Source organism: Musa acuminata, chromosome BXJ3-5 (assembly GCF_036884655.1).
Source record: "Musa acuminata AAA Group cultivar baxijiao chromosome BXJ3-5, Cavendish_Baxijiao_AAA, whole genome shotgun sequence".
Lineage (NCBI taxonomy): Eukaryota > Viridiplantae > Streptophyta > Magnoliopsida > Zingiberales > Musaceae > Musa > Musa acuminata.
The window spans coordinates 35220527-35237500 of record NC_088353.1 but is presented as its reverse complement, the minus strand read 5'-3'; the positions used below and the strand labels follow the sequence as shown (position 1 = coordinate 35237500).

General features: G+C 32.3%; 1 protein-coding gene across 1 annotated transcript; it reads right to left on the bottom strand.

The window, feature by feature from the left end:
- Nucleotides 1-11161: 11161 nt before the first annotated feature.
- Nucleotides 11162-12882, bottom strand: LOC135638337 (uncharacterized protein At1g28695-like). The gene is made up of 3 exons (XM_065151437.1): nucleotides 12426-12882; nucleotides 11973-12344; nucleotides 11162-11902 (listed from the first exon to the last, which is right to left on the bottom strand). The coding sequence occupies exons 1-3, from the start codon at nucleotides 12567-12569 to the stop codon at nucleotides 11399-11401; spliced, it is 1020 nt and encodes a 339-aa protein (XP_065007509.1). The 5' UTR covers nucleotides 12570-12882; the 3' UTR covers nucleotides 11162-11398.
- Nucleotides 12883-16974: the final 4092 nt, after the last annotated feature.

Here is a 16974-nt window from a genome sequence, read left to right as displayed (position 1 = left end):
AGCACCCGAGAGGTCCAACGGTGGCATCGCCAGCCTCGGAAACCCAAGAGAATTCAAAATTTGGAGCCCAAATTTAAATCATCTTGGGGCCTATAAATAGCCCTCAATTCTCAGCTGAGATTATAACCTTTGAGAAGCATGAGATTGAGAAAAAATTCTTAGCAAAGCCTTTAGTAAGTTTTTGTTTTCAATAGCTTGAGTGTTCACCTCCCTCTTTCTCTTTGAAAATCTGTAAGAGTATGAACCACTTGTAAAAGGTTATAAGAGAGGTATTTGTCGTTCCCCTTCAAAGTGATTTGCTAGTGAAAGTTGGGAGCCTCTTCGAAGAAGGCTTCACACGTGGATGTAGGTCATTTTGACCGAACCACTCTAAAACTGCTGTGTTCTCTGGTTTGCATTTTATTCTTGCCATTTACATACTGCAAACTACTTTACTTAGTCACTACACTTTCATACGCTTCTAAGTTATTAAGCTTCCAAAATTGGTTTTCATCGAAATTGATTTTTATCGTACGAAAATTTTTAAACCAACGTTATTTTACCGCTGCACTAATTCACCCCCCCCTCTTTGTGCCGCTCTGATCCTGACAATTGGTATCAAAGCCACAGTTTTCTACTTTGGTTTAACACCCAAATAGAAATAGCTCTTTACAGCTTTCAAGAGGGTCACTCTCTCATTCGTCCTCCCTTTTTCAATGGGACGGACTACACTTATTGGAAAACTCGAATTAGAGTTTTCTTACTTTCGTTGAATCTCGAGCTTTGGAAAATTATCGAAAATGGATTTAAAAAATCTTCTCTTCCGATGAGCGAATGGGATGAATCGGAGAAGAAAGTTTTTGCTTTAAATGCAAAGGCTATGAATGCCTTATATTGTGCACTTGACAAAAATGAATTTAATTGAATTTCAATTTGTGATTCGGCTTTTGATATTTGGAGAACTCTTGAGGTCACTCATGAAGGCACTAGCTGAGTGAAAGAGTCCAAAATCAACATTCTTGTGTACTCTTATGAACTTTTCCGGATGAAACCAAGTAAGTCCATCGGAGACATGTACACCCGTTTCACGGATGTCATCAATGGACTCAAAGCTCTTGGTAAAAGTTTTTCTAACTTTGAACTAGTCACTAAAATCTTAAGATCCCTTCCAAAAAGTTGGGATCCAAAAGTTATGACTATTCAAGAGGCAAGGACGTTAAAACATTCACTCTTGAAGAATTTATTGGGTCTCTAATGACCTACGAAATGAACAATGTGACAAAAAGGAAACTCGAGAACAACCTTCCAAAGGACAGGAAGGATTTGGGACATAGAACATATGAAGACCACTCGAGCATAATCTCAAGTGACGGTGAACTTAAACTACAAATGAAACAAAAATTAAAAAGCAAAAAGAATGGAACTACTTGCTTTGGACGCAAGAAGAACAAAAATTGGGATGAATTGAGCTCTTCCGAAGACGAGGAGAAAATCAAGAAAGGCGATGTGGCAAACTACGCCTTAACCACTTTCAACAATGAGGTAATCGAAATCCTCGTAATTTATTTCGAAATTACATAATACTTTCATGAGTTATTTTTAATTTAGTTTAGGATTAATTTTCTTGAAAATTGCATGTGTCATGTTAATGCAATAAAATGTTAGATATAAATCTAATGCTTATACACCTAGTAAGATTAATCTTATGTATGTGCTTGACAAGTAAGAATGTATATTTTGACGATTTCAATATTGATTTTCAATGACGATGCATGGCTTTTGAAAGGAAGGCTTGATGATTTTTTTATGAACCTTGTCTTTGGTTTTCAAACATGATGTATGGTTTTGACATATGAACAAAATTTAAGCATGCTAAGGTAAAATCAATCATATAAATTAAAACTAAAGATGTTTTAGTTATCTATAAGAATCATTCAAAATTATGTTCAATAAAACCAATGCAAAATGATGGAATGAAAATATTAAATGTTTTGATACCATTTTATGCATGAGATTTTAAAAGTTATACATAATGATCATGGTTTTTATGAAGAAATTTATTTTTCAATCCTAAATGATTGATGATATATATATATATATATATATATATATATATATATATATATATATTTGGCACAAAAAGGACAAAGGCATGCTTATATGAAACAACTAAATAGATAAAAAAAAGTATTTTTCTTGAAAATTCTTGGTTTGATGAATCTATTTTATCATCTTTTTATGAATATCTTGAAAATGATTTTGATTTGATGATTTGAATTTGAATGAGCTTTATCATGATTTTTTGAGATTTATAACTTGAGATTTACACTATAAAAATCAAGATCTTATATCCTCAATGTTCCTTTTTAGTATTTACTATCCAAATGAATTATGATTGGTATCATTGCTATATTTCTTCTTATCGTGCACTAAAGAGAAAATTTTCCTAAATGAATCGTGATTTTTCGGAACCACAATTCTTTTTATGATTTATAATGAATTGAGAAATTTTATATACTTGAATTAATATCTTATTCTCTTATAAGATTAAATGAATTTTATCTATATCATGATCTCATAAGATTTTCCCTTGATTATTTAAGAGGAGATTTTTCAAAAGAAAATGTGTCTTTTATTATTATCTTTTCATGATATGATTTTTATGCAATTCCTTGTACTCATAAAATATTTATTTCATCACCCAATAACTCTTCTTGATATTCCTTATGTGATGAAACGAAATAATGCATGAAATACAAATAAGAAGTTAATGATCATGCATGATAGGATGTAATGAATTTTGACATTTAGATACTATCATTTGAATAGCTATGATCATGTTGCCAAAATGATATATCATGAATGTTTGAATATCATGTATGATATGCCCATATTGATGATTGAGTTATTTGTATCATGCATGAAAAATGAAAGATATAGTTTTGAAATTGTGCATGTTCGAATTTGAAAATATGATGATGCATAATGATGAAATTATGTAATAAAAATATTAAACATTTTGAAACCATGTTTTAGTGTCATGCATAATGATCATGATTAATAAATTTTAAAATTATGCATGATGAGTCTTGCGATTTATGGATTATTGATTTTTACTATAATGGAAGTGCCTTATTGATATTTGTTGTAATAAATCTTACACTTTAGGTTTTAAACATAATACGTGTTTTTATTTGGCATAAATGAAATAAAATCATATGAATTGAAACAACCAAAAAGAGAAAAATATTTTTTCCTTGAAAATTTATTTTTCTCTATCTTATTGATCTTGATGATTATTATGATAAATCTATGTATACCATTTTGAATCTCTTGAAAGTAATGTTGAGATTTTGATGAATTTAACGATTTGAATTTGAATGAGTTTGTATTCAAATTATGATCTTGATTTCTTGGATTTACTACTTGAGATTCTTTTTAATCAAAATCTCTTCTTTGTACACCTACAATTTTTGCTATTTATAAAAGGAAGAAATTTAATAAAATGAATCATGTCTTTTGGTATTCAAATGGTCTTATCTTTGATGCTATGATTTCTTTGTATCTATGATATAAATGCCTTGAAATGATTAAAATATTTTACACTTTTATGCTCTTTCCTACTTCTTTCTTATTTTAAATGATAAAACGGGGAGAAGTTTTGATCATGCATGGTAGGATATAATTTGACAAAATTGATACCATCATGATATGAAACATTTATGATTTGTAATGATGCATGTAATACTTGTGCTTTCTAATTATGATGTGATGTATTGCATATGATGTAAATCATGATTTAAAATGCTATGAGTTATTGCTAAAATGATAAATGCTGATTTAATGTTCTGTATCATGAATGCTCTAAATGATGATTGTTTGGTATCATAATCAAAATATTGATAAATAGTTAAAAATTTTAGTATCATGTATGATATCCTCATAATGTCGATCGATTTATTCAATATCGTGCATGAATGAAATATAAGATTTTTGAAAATATGTATATTTTAATTTGAAAATATAATGATACACAAATAAGATTGACACTAAACCCTTGTCATGATTTGAAGATTATAGTAAAGGAAAATGAATTACACTATTGTATTATTATTCCCTTCTATTTGACAATGACATAGGGGGAGCAAATTTTGCTAGCTAGCTTGCAAATATCAAGAGAAGCAATAAGTGCTAAGTTACACATTTTGAGAAGAAATTGCTATATTGAAATATTAATGTAATTATGAATGATGATATGATATTATGCATGTAATACTTCAACTTATGATAATGATGCATGCAATGATAAAATATTTATGATGAAAAATTATCTTAACATTCATAACTTGATTATTCATCCTTTGTCATGATTTTGAAATCGTTGTAAAAGAAAAAAGAACTACAAAACTGTATTCTTCTTTTCTTTTTGACAATGACAAATGGGGGAAATATTGCTAGCTCAAGATGCAAAATTTGAAAACTTGCACATTGCAAAAGAAGCAAAACTTACAACTTGCACATTGCAATAGGAAGCAAGAATCATGAGCTTACACAAGAAAGTTATCTTGTATTTACTTTCATAATTTTTTGCTAGCTTGCAACTTGCATATCATGAAAATTGCTAGCTTGTAGTCTAAAGAGAAGCAATTAGTTGTTATCTCAAGAAAAGCAAACATGCTAAACTTATACATCTTTAATTATTAAATTGCATGATGATAAAATTTGATACTATGTTTTTCATGCAATGTATGGAACTTTTTATCTCTAAACACATAAGAGTAGGAACTTCTCCTTTTTGTTGATGACAAAGGGGGAGAAGTATGATGACATGACATGTTATACATAAGTTTATGATAACATGTTGCTTGGATTCATGAATCCAAGAGTTTCTATCAATGACATATTGATAGGGGGAGTTTAGTTAAACTCCGGGGAGTTAAGGTTAACTCCATTAGTCATCAATTAGTTGTCATCATCAAAAAGGGGGAGATTGTTAAATCTCGGATTTTGATGATGAAACTAATTGATTGTGTTTAGATGTTTAAATGTATTTTGAGTGATGCAGGTCTACTCGATCAGGATTAGATAGTTGACGCAGGAGGAATTGACGTTCCGCCAGAGGAGATCACGTCAGGATATTGGACGGTAGAAGGCTTCGGACGTCGAGCATCATGCCAAGGAGAGCGGAATTGTGCCGAGGATATTGGGGTTACGGAGGTCAACCGCCGATTGGGCAACAAGCCGCAAGAGAGGACGAAGCGCCAACCAATGACGTGCAGGGCAACAGAATGTCAATTCGCATTGTAATAATTGTCTAGATCGGAGTAAAGTTTTGGCTTGCATGTGCAGGATTAACTATGATAACGATGAAGACATAAAGCGAAACAAAGTACGGAGTCAAGCGCGAAGGATTCGTTGGGAGTTCGAGAGTTCGACAGAAGTCAGAAGGTTCGTCGGGAATGTTGCCGGAACTAGCCGAGAATGAGTAGGGAGCTTGCCGAAGGGTTTTTCGGAAGCTCACCGAAAGGTTCGTGGGAAGTTCGCGGAGCTCACAGAGAAAGATCGGATCTTGCCGAAGAAGCTCGTTGGAACTCACCAAGATCAAATCGTGAAGTCTAGGAGCTTGCCGGGAGTCCGCAGAATGGTTTCCGAGAGTTTATCGGAAGACCGTCAGAAGTTCGCCGGAAGCTCGTCGGAAGAAGTCTTGACTTACGAACTTTGTAATAGCTTAGTAAATATCTTTAAATTCATATTAGCATATTAATTAGGGTTAGAATTAAGTGTTAATCCTATAACCTAATTAGGGGCCAATTGGGCCCGAGTTCGGACTAGTTTGAGCCAAGTTTAGAGCCCAACCAGTGAGCTAAAATAGTGTAGGCGGTGGCACCACCCAGAACTCGAGAACTGAGCGGTGGCATCGTTGGACTGAGCGATGGCACCGTTGGACTGAGCGATGGCACCGCTTAGCACCCGAGAGGTCCAGCGGTGGAACTGCCAGCCTCGGAAACCCAAGATAATTCAAAATTTGGAGCCCAAATTTGAATCCTCTTAGGGCCTATAAATACCCCTCAATTCTCAGCTGAGATTATAACCTTTGAGAAGCAAGAGATTAAGATAAAAGTCTTAGCAAAGCCTTTAGCAAGTTTTTGTTTTCAATAGCTTGAGTGTTCACCTCCCTCTTTCTCTTTGAAAATATGTAAGAGTATTAACCACTTGTAAAAGGTTGTAAGAGGGGTATTTGTCCTTCCTCTTCAAAGTGATTTGCTAGTGAAAGTTGGGGGCCTCTTCGAAGAAGGCTTCGCAAGTGGATGTAGGTCATTTTGACCGAACCACTCTAAAACTGCTGTGTTCTCTAGTTTGCATTTTATTCTTATCATTTACATACCGCAAACTATTTTACTTAGTCACTATGCTTCCATACGCTTCTAAGTTATTAAGCTTCCAAAATCAATTTTCATCGAAATTGATTTTTATCGTACGAAAACTTTTAAACCAACGTTATTTTACCGCTGCACTAATTCACCTCCCTCCCCTTCTTAATGCCGCTCCGATCCTAACACAAATATCATAGTGTGAGATCATAACTATTACTAGGCTTTCGTACACAACTGGAGTAGCCTCCAATAGCTAATCTCGTTCACTCTAACTAGATGTCTACATTTTTTTTTTTAGGCAATTACTTATATTTCATTATCTACAAAACATACTTATACAATAACTATAATATACCAATTAATAAGATTTATCCAAAATCTGAATAATTTTCTACTGCTTTAGTCCAAGTCAACCATTTCAACGAGTGACAAACTAACTTAAAAAATTTATATAACAATAGAGTAAAGTATAAAACTTAGTAAATAACATATCCATAATAAGAGAGAGTAGTTCATACAGACTTAATATTAAGGTGAAAAGCAGATATACAAAAATTCATAAATATTTTTTTATTAGATAAAAAATTCACAAATGTCATTTCATCATAATCATACTTTGTTCATAATACTGGAGTAAAGAATGTTTAGAGTATATCAATAACATAAAAAATACTTCTACGTATATTAATAGCATAAAAAATATTTATGAATATATCAGTAACTTATGAAATATTTAGGTATATATCAATGACGTATGAAACATTTAGGCGCATATCAACAAGCTTTCGGCACTTCACTTTTTCATCTGCTTTCTTTCTTGGTGAATGATCATACCCTACGAAACATTCGTATTCCCCTTTAGCAAGCTTTAAAATAAGGAAGTAGGATCCCAATTGGTTCTATATCACTGAAAAATCATATACTGTTATCGGTACTCTTCTAAAAAATAGCCCAAATCGATAGAAACCATATTGCATCATCAACAAAACTTTCTCAAAAATATTAGAAAAGGTGAGACATAAACTTATTTTTGATACCTTTCTCAGCAACAGAGACATCAACATCATGTGGCTGAGGAATCAAAGAACAAGCTGACATAGACCCACATTCAAGATGCCACGTATATAGCAACTCGGAAATGCATCAACCCTACCACTTAAAGACCACATTTGTTGACTCAAGTTGTAAACCACTGCATCGCCTTGACATAGAGATCCGATCTCACTCGGGCCGATCGCTTGACGACGCGTGTGTGTATGCGCTAAAATACCTGACCCGCAGCCGGTTCAATCGGCCCATATCTCACAACATTAGCCGGTCCATTAATGATGGGTTCAATGGTGACACGTACCCATTCATGGCTTAGTCTTGATCACACGGCACCTTTGGAAACTTAGGTTCTTAAACCTACTCCGTTGGCCGTCGTCTCCTAATTAAGCATGCACCGGAATCAAAGATCATATACCTATCACAAATTAATTTAGGTGATTGCCTCACTATCTTTGGTATCTTTGGGAATAAATGTTATATAATCGCATATGGAAGGTTACCAGTAGTAAGTGCGGATGATTAGTAGTGAAGTGAATCCATCAATTTCTTTTAATTTCTCGATATGGATGATTATAGCTCTCATGATGACCCGATCAAGAACTGCTTCAGACTGCAGTAGATGTAGAGAAGCTTCGCTTCTCGTTTGAGAAGACGGAGGGGAGGCTCCTGAAACCAATGGGACGGAATGGATGGCCAATCATTCTATACAAATCATTTCGTTTCTCTGCCTCGGTGTCTTCTGTTTTCTTGCATAATTTGCTGGAGTTTGCCTGTGGCCGGCGAACACAGGTACGAAGCTTAGGAAATATATTTGAACTCAAGCAACAGGAAATTAACTTTAATTTACACTATATCTTCAACCTTTACTAATAAAGTCGCTCTGCCAACTTCTCGTCGATCTTTTTGTTTCATATCCTAATTTCTTTTAAAAATATATATTATTTTATTATTCATAATTTATAGAAATATTTTATTTTTAAATTTAAATGAATGTTTTTATAATATTAAATATTTTTAATTAATAAATATATATTTCTTTTAGGGTCACGAGTGACAAAAATAAAATAAAATTTTCATCCAAACCTCATATCTATTATAAAATGGTAGATTACTCTTAAAAAATATTAAAAAAATACATCAGTAATCATATATATTGATAGTAACTTCTGAAAAATTATAAGGTTAATTTTTAATATTTATGAAACATATATAAATATCAATAATCTAATATAACATGATAACATATTAATTTATTATGACATATATATATATATATATTAGTAAAATAATAATAATTTTTATATAATAAATAAAATCATGCATCAATCACGTATAAATGAGATAAATAACAAATGTGTATATTACACCTAATTATACACTCTTACAATAGTGGATGAAAAGACATACTTTATTGGATGGATTCGTCACAACAAATGAAGACAGCTCCTATTACACTCTCAACAACAAATAAAGTGCTATCTATCATTCAACCAAGTGGGGATACGTTACTTCCAATAATTAATATAGAAATCATTTAATTATCATGTTTAATGGGTTATTAATTCCCGAAGAAAATTGTCCTACTTACCCTCCATAGAGAAACATAGTCAACTATAATCATTCATTTACATTCATCCATTTATTCATGCTTACATCAAAAAAATAATATAGTAAAATATAATGAGACACTATGATTAATATATGATCTATTAGACTATGCTCATTAGAGACTTCACATTTTAATAGACTCGTTACTTCTTTTATAAGTTATACTTCCAATGTAATCATTCAGTATAGTTACATATATTACAAGGTAATAATCATAATAGTATCATCAATTTAATTTAAAAAACTAATAATCATTTCTAAATGATACCTTTAGATAAAATTCTTAAATTTATCAAATAATAAATATCCAAGGCATCAATCTCTCGTCTTCAATCAACTAGAACTCTAATTATAATAGCCTAATTAATCTACATTAAACTTAATTCAATTATGACCTAATAGAACCAATATCAAATCATTATAAAACTGATTTAAAATCACCCAAAACTGATCTATTTTATATTTAATTAATCTTAATTAGTTCAAGTAGGTTAAAACTTATAGTTCAAGTTAGTCTAGAATCAATTTCAATCGACTTAAACTAATCTGATTCAGCCAACTAACAAGCTCAGGAAATTAAACTATATCATATCGTAATATCCTAGATTGAATTGATGAATAAACTCATCTAAGTTTTGGATGGGTCACGTGCACTATACATGCCTATCTCAAGTAAAATATTAGGTTAAAGTGAATAAAGAGACAATGATATATTTAGGCTGGTCACATAATTGGGTGGGCCTAGCTTCGCGGTATAGGTTGAGCCTCACTTACAAATTAGGTTGAGTCTTACTATTAAACTAGATCATGCTTAGCTCATGGGTTGGGTCTTACTTAATCACATAAGTTGAGTCATTTTTAACTAGATAGGTTGAATCATACTTAGGCACATGAGTTGGGTTATGCATAACCATAAGGGGTTTAATCATATTTTGCCATGTGAACTAGTCTGGCCAATCAACTTAGCCTAGGTCAGACTCAAATTTTAAATTTTATTATTTTAAAAGATACTTTAAAATATCATAAAATACAAATTAATCTCAAATCTATTTTTTTATAAATGAACTAATTTGGATTCATGATCATAAATTTAAAACTAATTAAATCATAAAAATTCAAACATAATATTTGAAGCATAAATATATCTAATAAAATAAATTAAAAATATTATTAGATTAACTCATCATTCTAATATTATAATTTAATGATAATTATTTATAAGTATAAAAATATAAAAATAAAATATTTTTATGAATCATAAAAATTATAATAATTTAAATATAAGATATTTTAAAATATAAATAAAAACTAATAAAAAAAATAGATGATCCTATCTCTTCTCGGAAAATCCTTTTCTAATCCTCCCGAGAGGATAAAGGAAGGGAGAGCAGGAGAGATGAGTTTTTTTTTTCAAAAAGATAAATAATAATTTATTTATTTTTCTTTTAAATTTTTTAATTTATTTTTACACACAAAGATAAAATTATAATATTTACTTCTTAAGATTCATACACAAAAATAGAATTCAAATTATTTACTTTCTAAAAATACATCACTCATTAGAAAAATAAATAATAATTTAATTAATTGATAAAATTACTAATTTATCCATGAGATTAAGGAAATCAATTTTAATTATTTCCTTAATCATATTATACAAACAAGAAAGTTAATAATTTAAATAAAATAAAATATTTTTATGATAATTAATTTATATTAAGGGAGAAAAATATCATGCATAATTATATTGCTCCCCACTTAATAAAAAATTGATATAAAAATGATATTAATTTAAACATTCTATACAAAACATTTCATCTTTGTGCCTCGGAGTTTGCCCGCCGGCAAACACAAGTACGAAGCTTTCTGAATATATGAGAACTCGAGCAACAGGAAATTTAAGTTCAATTTGCACTATAGCTGCTGATATTCTCCGACCTTTTCCAAATAGTCTCTCTTTCCCAACTTCTCGTTCATCTTTTGAGTGCATATGAGTTTGACGTTTGATGAATGTGGTCAAGTGGGTCTTTATCATGTCGTACATGAGATGTTCACGGGTGCCTCATTATTCCAAGGTCCCTCCAAGGTCTTACGAATAATTCATTATAGGAAGTCTTCTCTTGAGTCAAGAGTGAGAATGACAATTATCCCCCTTTTCTTTTTGTTCTTAATTTTTAATAATTATTTTTTCTCGTCCTTCTTTGTATTTCTCCCTATTGCTCGTCGGTACTAAGTATAGGCTAAAACATTTCATCCTGCACCTTTGCTTTATACTGGTAAGGGAAGCATTTATAATTGCATGGAACACATAAGTGATACATGGATCGACAAGTATCTATCTCGAGTTGTGAACACACGGAAACCCTGGTCATCTGACCTTGTTCACTTCAGTGCTTATTGCTAGTGTCGTGCAAGCAGATTCCCTTGACCGGAGGCCATGCAGCAGTAGTAGCATTTGATGTGCCATTCGAGTTGTTAACCTTCCAAGCTTCTAGCACAGATCTCAGGTCTATGAGCTTAGCTTTCATGCTGCCACAACAGTTCGCATGAACCGTAATCACTTTCCTCAAGTCCTGACTCATTTGACAGAACCCACTAAAATAGGTAGTCTCCAAGGCCCTCACTTTCAGCCCCAGCCGCGTGAACGCGCCCTCCCTCTTCATCTTCTGCAACACATCTTGATCTTTCATGCCTTTCGAGTTGTTCCTCCTCGCATACCACTCGTCGAACAGTGCTATGGTCTTGTTGTTTGCTGTCACGAAATAGAAGCCGGTGTTGAAGAAGGAGTTATCGATTGGGTTGCAGGAGTAGCAATCACTGCTCATCTGAAGGTCCTCTCCATCACGATACAACTGTGAGAACGGATTCCGTAGCCACATGACATCCATATCCTGATAGCAAAGACAACATAAGAAATGTCGCAGTAACATACAATCACTAGGATGGTTTACTATGACTTACGGTGAAGATGAAGTTGTATCCGCGCCGGAGGACATCTCCGAGGAAGAGAGTTCTTCGCCACATCATGTTGTTGAATGCATCAGACATGTAGAAGACCTCCTTGGAGAAGTCGACGCCCTCGGTTACGAGATTGTAACAGTGAAGCTCCAGGGTGCGGCATCTGTTGAAGGCCCTCTGGTCGACGGCGACGAAGAGAAGATGGTCGACCAAGAATTCGGTGTCCTCCCCGTCTCCAAGACTTTGCAAGAACAGATCCAGCATCGCGTTCTGCTCCACGTACGCCTTGTTCAGTATCGCGATGATCAAAGTCCTGTTCTCCATGGCGACCGCCTCTAGTGCTGCTTCCAGTTCATCTTTTGGGGTAATCTCCGTCTGACCACACGCAAAATACAAGCTAGTTTCTGAGCTCTCTGTGCGTACTGTTCAGCATATACGGTGTGTGGATTAACTTACAGTATTTGCACCATGTTGCAAGCGGAAGAAAGCTGTGGGTACTCCAAGCGGCCGTAAGCAGGCGTAGATGACGACCAAAACGAGAAGAGGGGCGACGACGATGGACGCGGTGGCACGGTAGGCGATGGCGCCGGAGAAGCTCATGGCAATGATCGAGGTGCAGGGGAGATCGGAGAACTCCACTCTGATCTGTAAAGATCAGCTGCTCAGACTCCTCCTACATCGACACGCGGCACATGGATAAGAAGCTGTAACCACCACCGAGTCCTTTCATTCAATTGTTTAGGTATAAGTTGGCGCCGGTGATCGAGAAAGGCCTCGTTCAAAGGTGACGTGCCTCTTTTGGCTTCTTCTTTCCATCGAGATCTGAGGCATTTGACGATCCAAAAACTGGGGGCGGACAGATCGACGAAGGCTTATGGACTGTTGGTATCACATAAGCATCTCCGGTGTTTACTTTTGTGGAAGACTTTCCTGTCTTCCACAAAAGTTGGGTTGGGAGTTGGTGGATATTTTACCATTTCTACTGCTTTTCATGTGCAAAAGCAATAATAACTGTCTATATGACGTCTTCTACAACTACCTCGGATACGCTTTAGTGTTATATATATATATATATATATATATATATATATATATATTTTATTATAAGTTTTTTTAATATGTTTGATTATAAATTTTAAATAGTTAAGATTCAAAATTTATTAGTATTTTCATGATATCAGTTCAACTCTTGAAATTTCTGCTCTCTTTTATATGTGATCTAATTTTCGATATGGATTCAACTCTTTAAAATATCTGCTTCCTCTTCTATATTTGGTCCAAGTTGAGTTGACCACTAAAGCCTATTATCAATCACCTTCGAGTTAGGTTCAGTAAAAGATTGCAAAGTTTTTCCCATCTCTTGGTTTCGTTTTCTTGCTCTTCGGACAAAGTTTCTTTTTCTTTCTTCATTTTTTGTGTTTTCAGTAGCTTTCATTTTACTTTCTGTTACATATTTAACCTTTACAGTTCTGATTTCATATTTAGCTTTCATTAGATAGATTTGAACCCAAAAACTTGCGATGAACTGTTAATTTTTTTATTCATTAAATTAGCTGGTACTTTCAAATACGATAACAATATTATATGTGGAAATCTAAAGCTTAATGCCGTGATGATCTATAATCATAAGATCATTTCTTTTCGAGTCTCAAAATCAATAACATAAATAAGATTGTGTGCATTGACAATCCTAACTTCAAATCTAAAAATTAATGTATCCAATCTACAAGCACGAGAGATTTGAATCAAACTCAACCAAAAAAAACTATTCTTTTTTTTGGATAAAAATTCAGATCTCATTTAATTAAAATAGAGAAAATTAGCTGTCATAAGAATTCTAGGACAAAAATATCACATGAAGTAGAGACTCTTAAGAATTATCAAGCAAGTTATGTAGTAACAACACTCTCCATGTCACTGAAAATTCAAATACTGTTAGCATTACTCTTCTCAATTGCTCGCAAGCACTTTTTTTTCTCTTCTTTATAATAATAATAATAAACAAAAATAGCCTAAATTGATAGAAACCATATATTGCATCATCAACAAAACTTTCACAAAAATATTAGAAAAGGTGAGACATAAACTTATTTTTGATACCTTTCTCAGCAACAGAGACATCAACATCAGGTGGCTGATGGCCTTGGCATAAAGATTGAATCTCACTCGGGCCAATTGCTTGGCGACGCGTGTGCGTCTGGGATGGGGTGCTAAAATACGTGGACCCACAGCCGGTTCAATCGGCCCATGTCTCACAACACGGGTCGGTCCATTAATTTCGTGTTGCGTGCGAAAGCCTGAAGCCGGTCCATTGATGATGAGTTCGAGGGTGACACATACACCCGCCCATGGCTTTGTCTTGATCACACGGCACCTTTGGAAACTTGGTTCTTAAACCTACTCTTCTGTTGGCCGAAGTGCACTGGAATCAAAGATCATATACCTATCACAAATTAATTTAGGACCAGGAAATGGTAGTGATTGCCTCATTATCTTTGAGAATAAATGTTATATAGTCACATATCGGAAGGTTACCAGTAGTAAGTGCGGATGATTAGTAGTGAAGTGAATCCATCAATTTCTTTTAATTTCTCGATATGGATGATTAGGTCTCATGATGACCCGATCAAGGACTGACTGCTGCAGACTGCAGTAAGATGTAGAGAAGCTTCGCTTCTCGTTCGAGAATACGGAGGCTCCTGAAACCAATGGACCGAGCTGATGATGTAAAGGGAAGGAATGGATGGCCAAGCATTCTATAGAAATCATTTCGTTTCTCTGCCTCGGTGTCTTCTGTTTTCTTCTTGCATAACTTGCTAGAGTTTGGCTGTGGCTGGTAAACACAGGTACGAATCTTAGGAAGGAATATATTTGAACTCAAGCAGCAGGAAATTAAGTTCAATTTACACTATAGCTTCTGGTATTCTTCAACCTTTACTAAGAAAGTCTCTCTGCCAACGTCTCGTTGATCTTTTTGTTTCACATCCTAAATTTTTAAAATACATTATTTTATTATTCATAATTTATAGAAGTTTTTTTTTTAATTTAAATTAATATCTTTATAGTATTAAATATTTTTAATTAAAAAATATATTGCTTTTAGGGTCATAAGTGACAAAATAAAATATTTTTTTCATCCAAATCTCATATCTATTATAAAATAGTAGATTACTTTTTATAAAATATAGAATAAAAATACATCAATAATCATATATATTGATAGTAACTTTTGAAAAATCATAAAAATAGTTTTTAATATTCATAAGACATATATAAATATCAATAATCTAATATAAAATGATAACATATTAATTTATTATGATATATATAAGTAAAATAATAATAATTTTTATATAATAAATAAAATCATGTATCAATCACATATAACACATCGTGATGACATACATAACAATGAGATAACAAATGTGTACATCGTGATGATACACTCTTCTCGGATGAAAAGACATACTATAAGATGGATTTTTTTCAATAACAAATAGAATAAACTCCTATTACACTCTCAATAATAGATAAAATGGTATCTTTACTCAACTAAGCGAGGACATATTCCTCCTAAAAATAAATACAAAAATTATTTGACCATGACAAGCTATTAATCCTCCAAGGGAATCGTTCTACTTGTCTTCGATAAAAATACATAGCCAACCAAAATCATTCATTTATATTTATCAATTTATTCATGTATCCAAAAAGTAATATAGTAAAATGTTATGAGAAACTTGATCTATGATTTACTATATTATATTTATTAGTGGCTTTATATCGTAATAGATCCATAGTTCCTTTCATAAGTTATATTTCTAATGCAAACCACTCAATATAGTTACATATATTACAAGGTAATAATCACATCAATATTATCAATTTAATTTTAAAAAAATAATGATAATTTTTAAATAATACCTTTAGATAAAATTCTTAAATTTATCAAATAATAAATATATGAGGCATCAATTTCTTATCTTCAATCAACTAGAACTATAATTGGAATAGCCCAATTGAATTAAACTAAACTCAATTCAATTAGGACCTAACAGAACTAACCTTAAATCATTATAAAATTGGTTTAAAATCATCCTAGACTAGACTAATCTATTTTAGATTTAATTAATTTTAATTAGGCCAAGTCGATTAAAACTTATTAAGTTAGTCTAGGATAACGTTGAACTTGCTTGAGCCTATCAAACACCGATTCAATCAATTAACTAGCTCAAATTAGGAAATTAAAATATATTGCATAATGTTATATTAGATTGAATTGACTCATCCTGGATAAGTCACGTGCATCATACATGTCTATCTCAAGTACGAGATTAGGTTGAGGTACAATGAGCTAGATAGAGGGTCAACAACATATTTAGGCCGGTCATATAGCTTAGTGGGTCTAACTTTACAGGATAGGTTAGGCCTCACTCATAAGTTAGGTTGAGTTTTATTATGGAACTGAGTCATACTTGGCTCGGGTCGTGGCTAATCACGTAAGTTAGGTTATGTTCAATTAGATAGGTTGAGTTGTATCTAATCACATGAGTTGGATCGTATATAATTAATTTAGAGTCATGATCACATATTTAAAACTAATTAAATAATAATAATTTATACATAATTTCTAAAGCATAAATATATCTAATTAAATAAATTATAAATATTATTAAATTAACTAATCATTCTAATATCATAATTTAATGATAATTATTTATAATTATAAAATTATAAAATCAAAATATTATTATGTATCAAACAAATTATAATAATTTATATACCAAGGATTTTAAAATATAAATAAAAACTGATAACAAAAGATAGAGGATCACTTCTCATAAAATTCTTTCCTAATCCTTGTATTACCAAGACGAACAAGATAGTAGGAGAAGATGAGTTTTTTTTCCAAAAAGATAAGTAACAATTTAATTTTTAATTTAATTTTTTAATTTATTTTTAAACACAAAGATAGAATTGTAATATTTAAATTTAAATTATTTAT

What these genes read in the sequence shown, in the direction of transcription:
- LOC135638337 (XM_065151437.1), bottom strand. Translation starts at nt 12,569, where the DNA reads ATGAGCTTCTCCGGCGCCATCGCCTACCGTGCCACCGCGTCCATCGTC. An exon ending in TGCAACATGGTGCAAATACT is followed by an intron (nt 12,345 to 12,425) that starts GTAAGTTAATCC and finishes GCGTGTGGTCAG; the next exon opens with ACGGAGATTACCCCAAAAGA. An exon ending in GATACAACTTCATCTTCACC is followed by an intron (nt 11,903 to 11,972) that starts GTAAGTCATAGT and finishes CTTTGCTATCAG; the next exon opens with GATATGGATGTCATGTGGCT.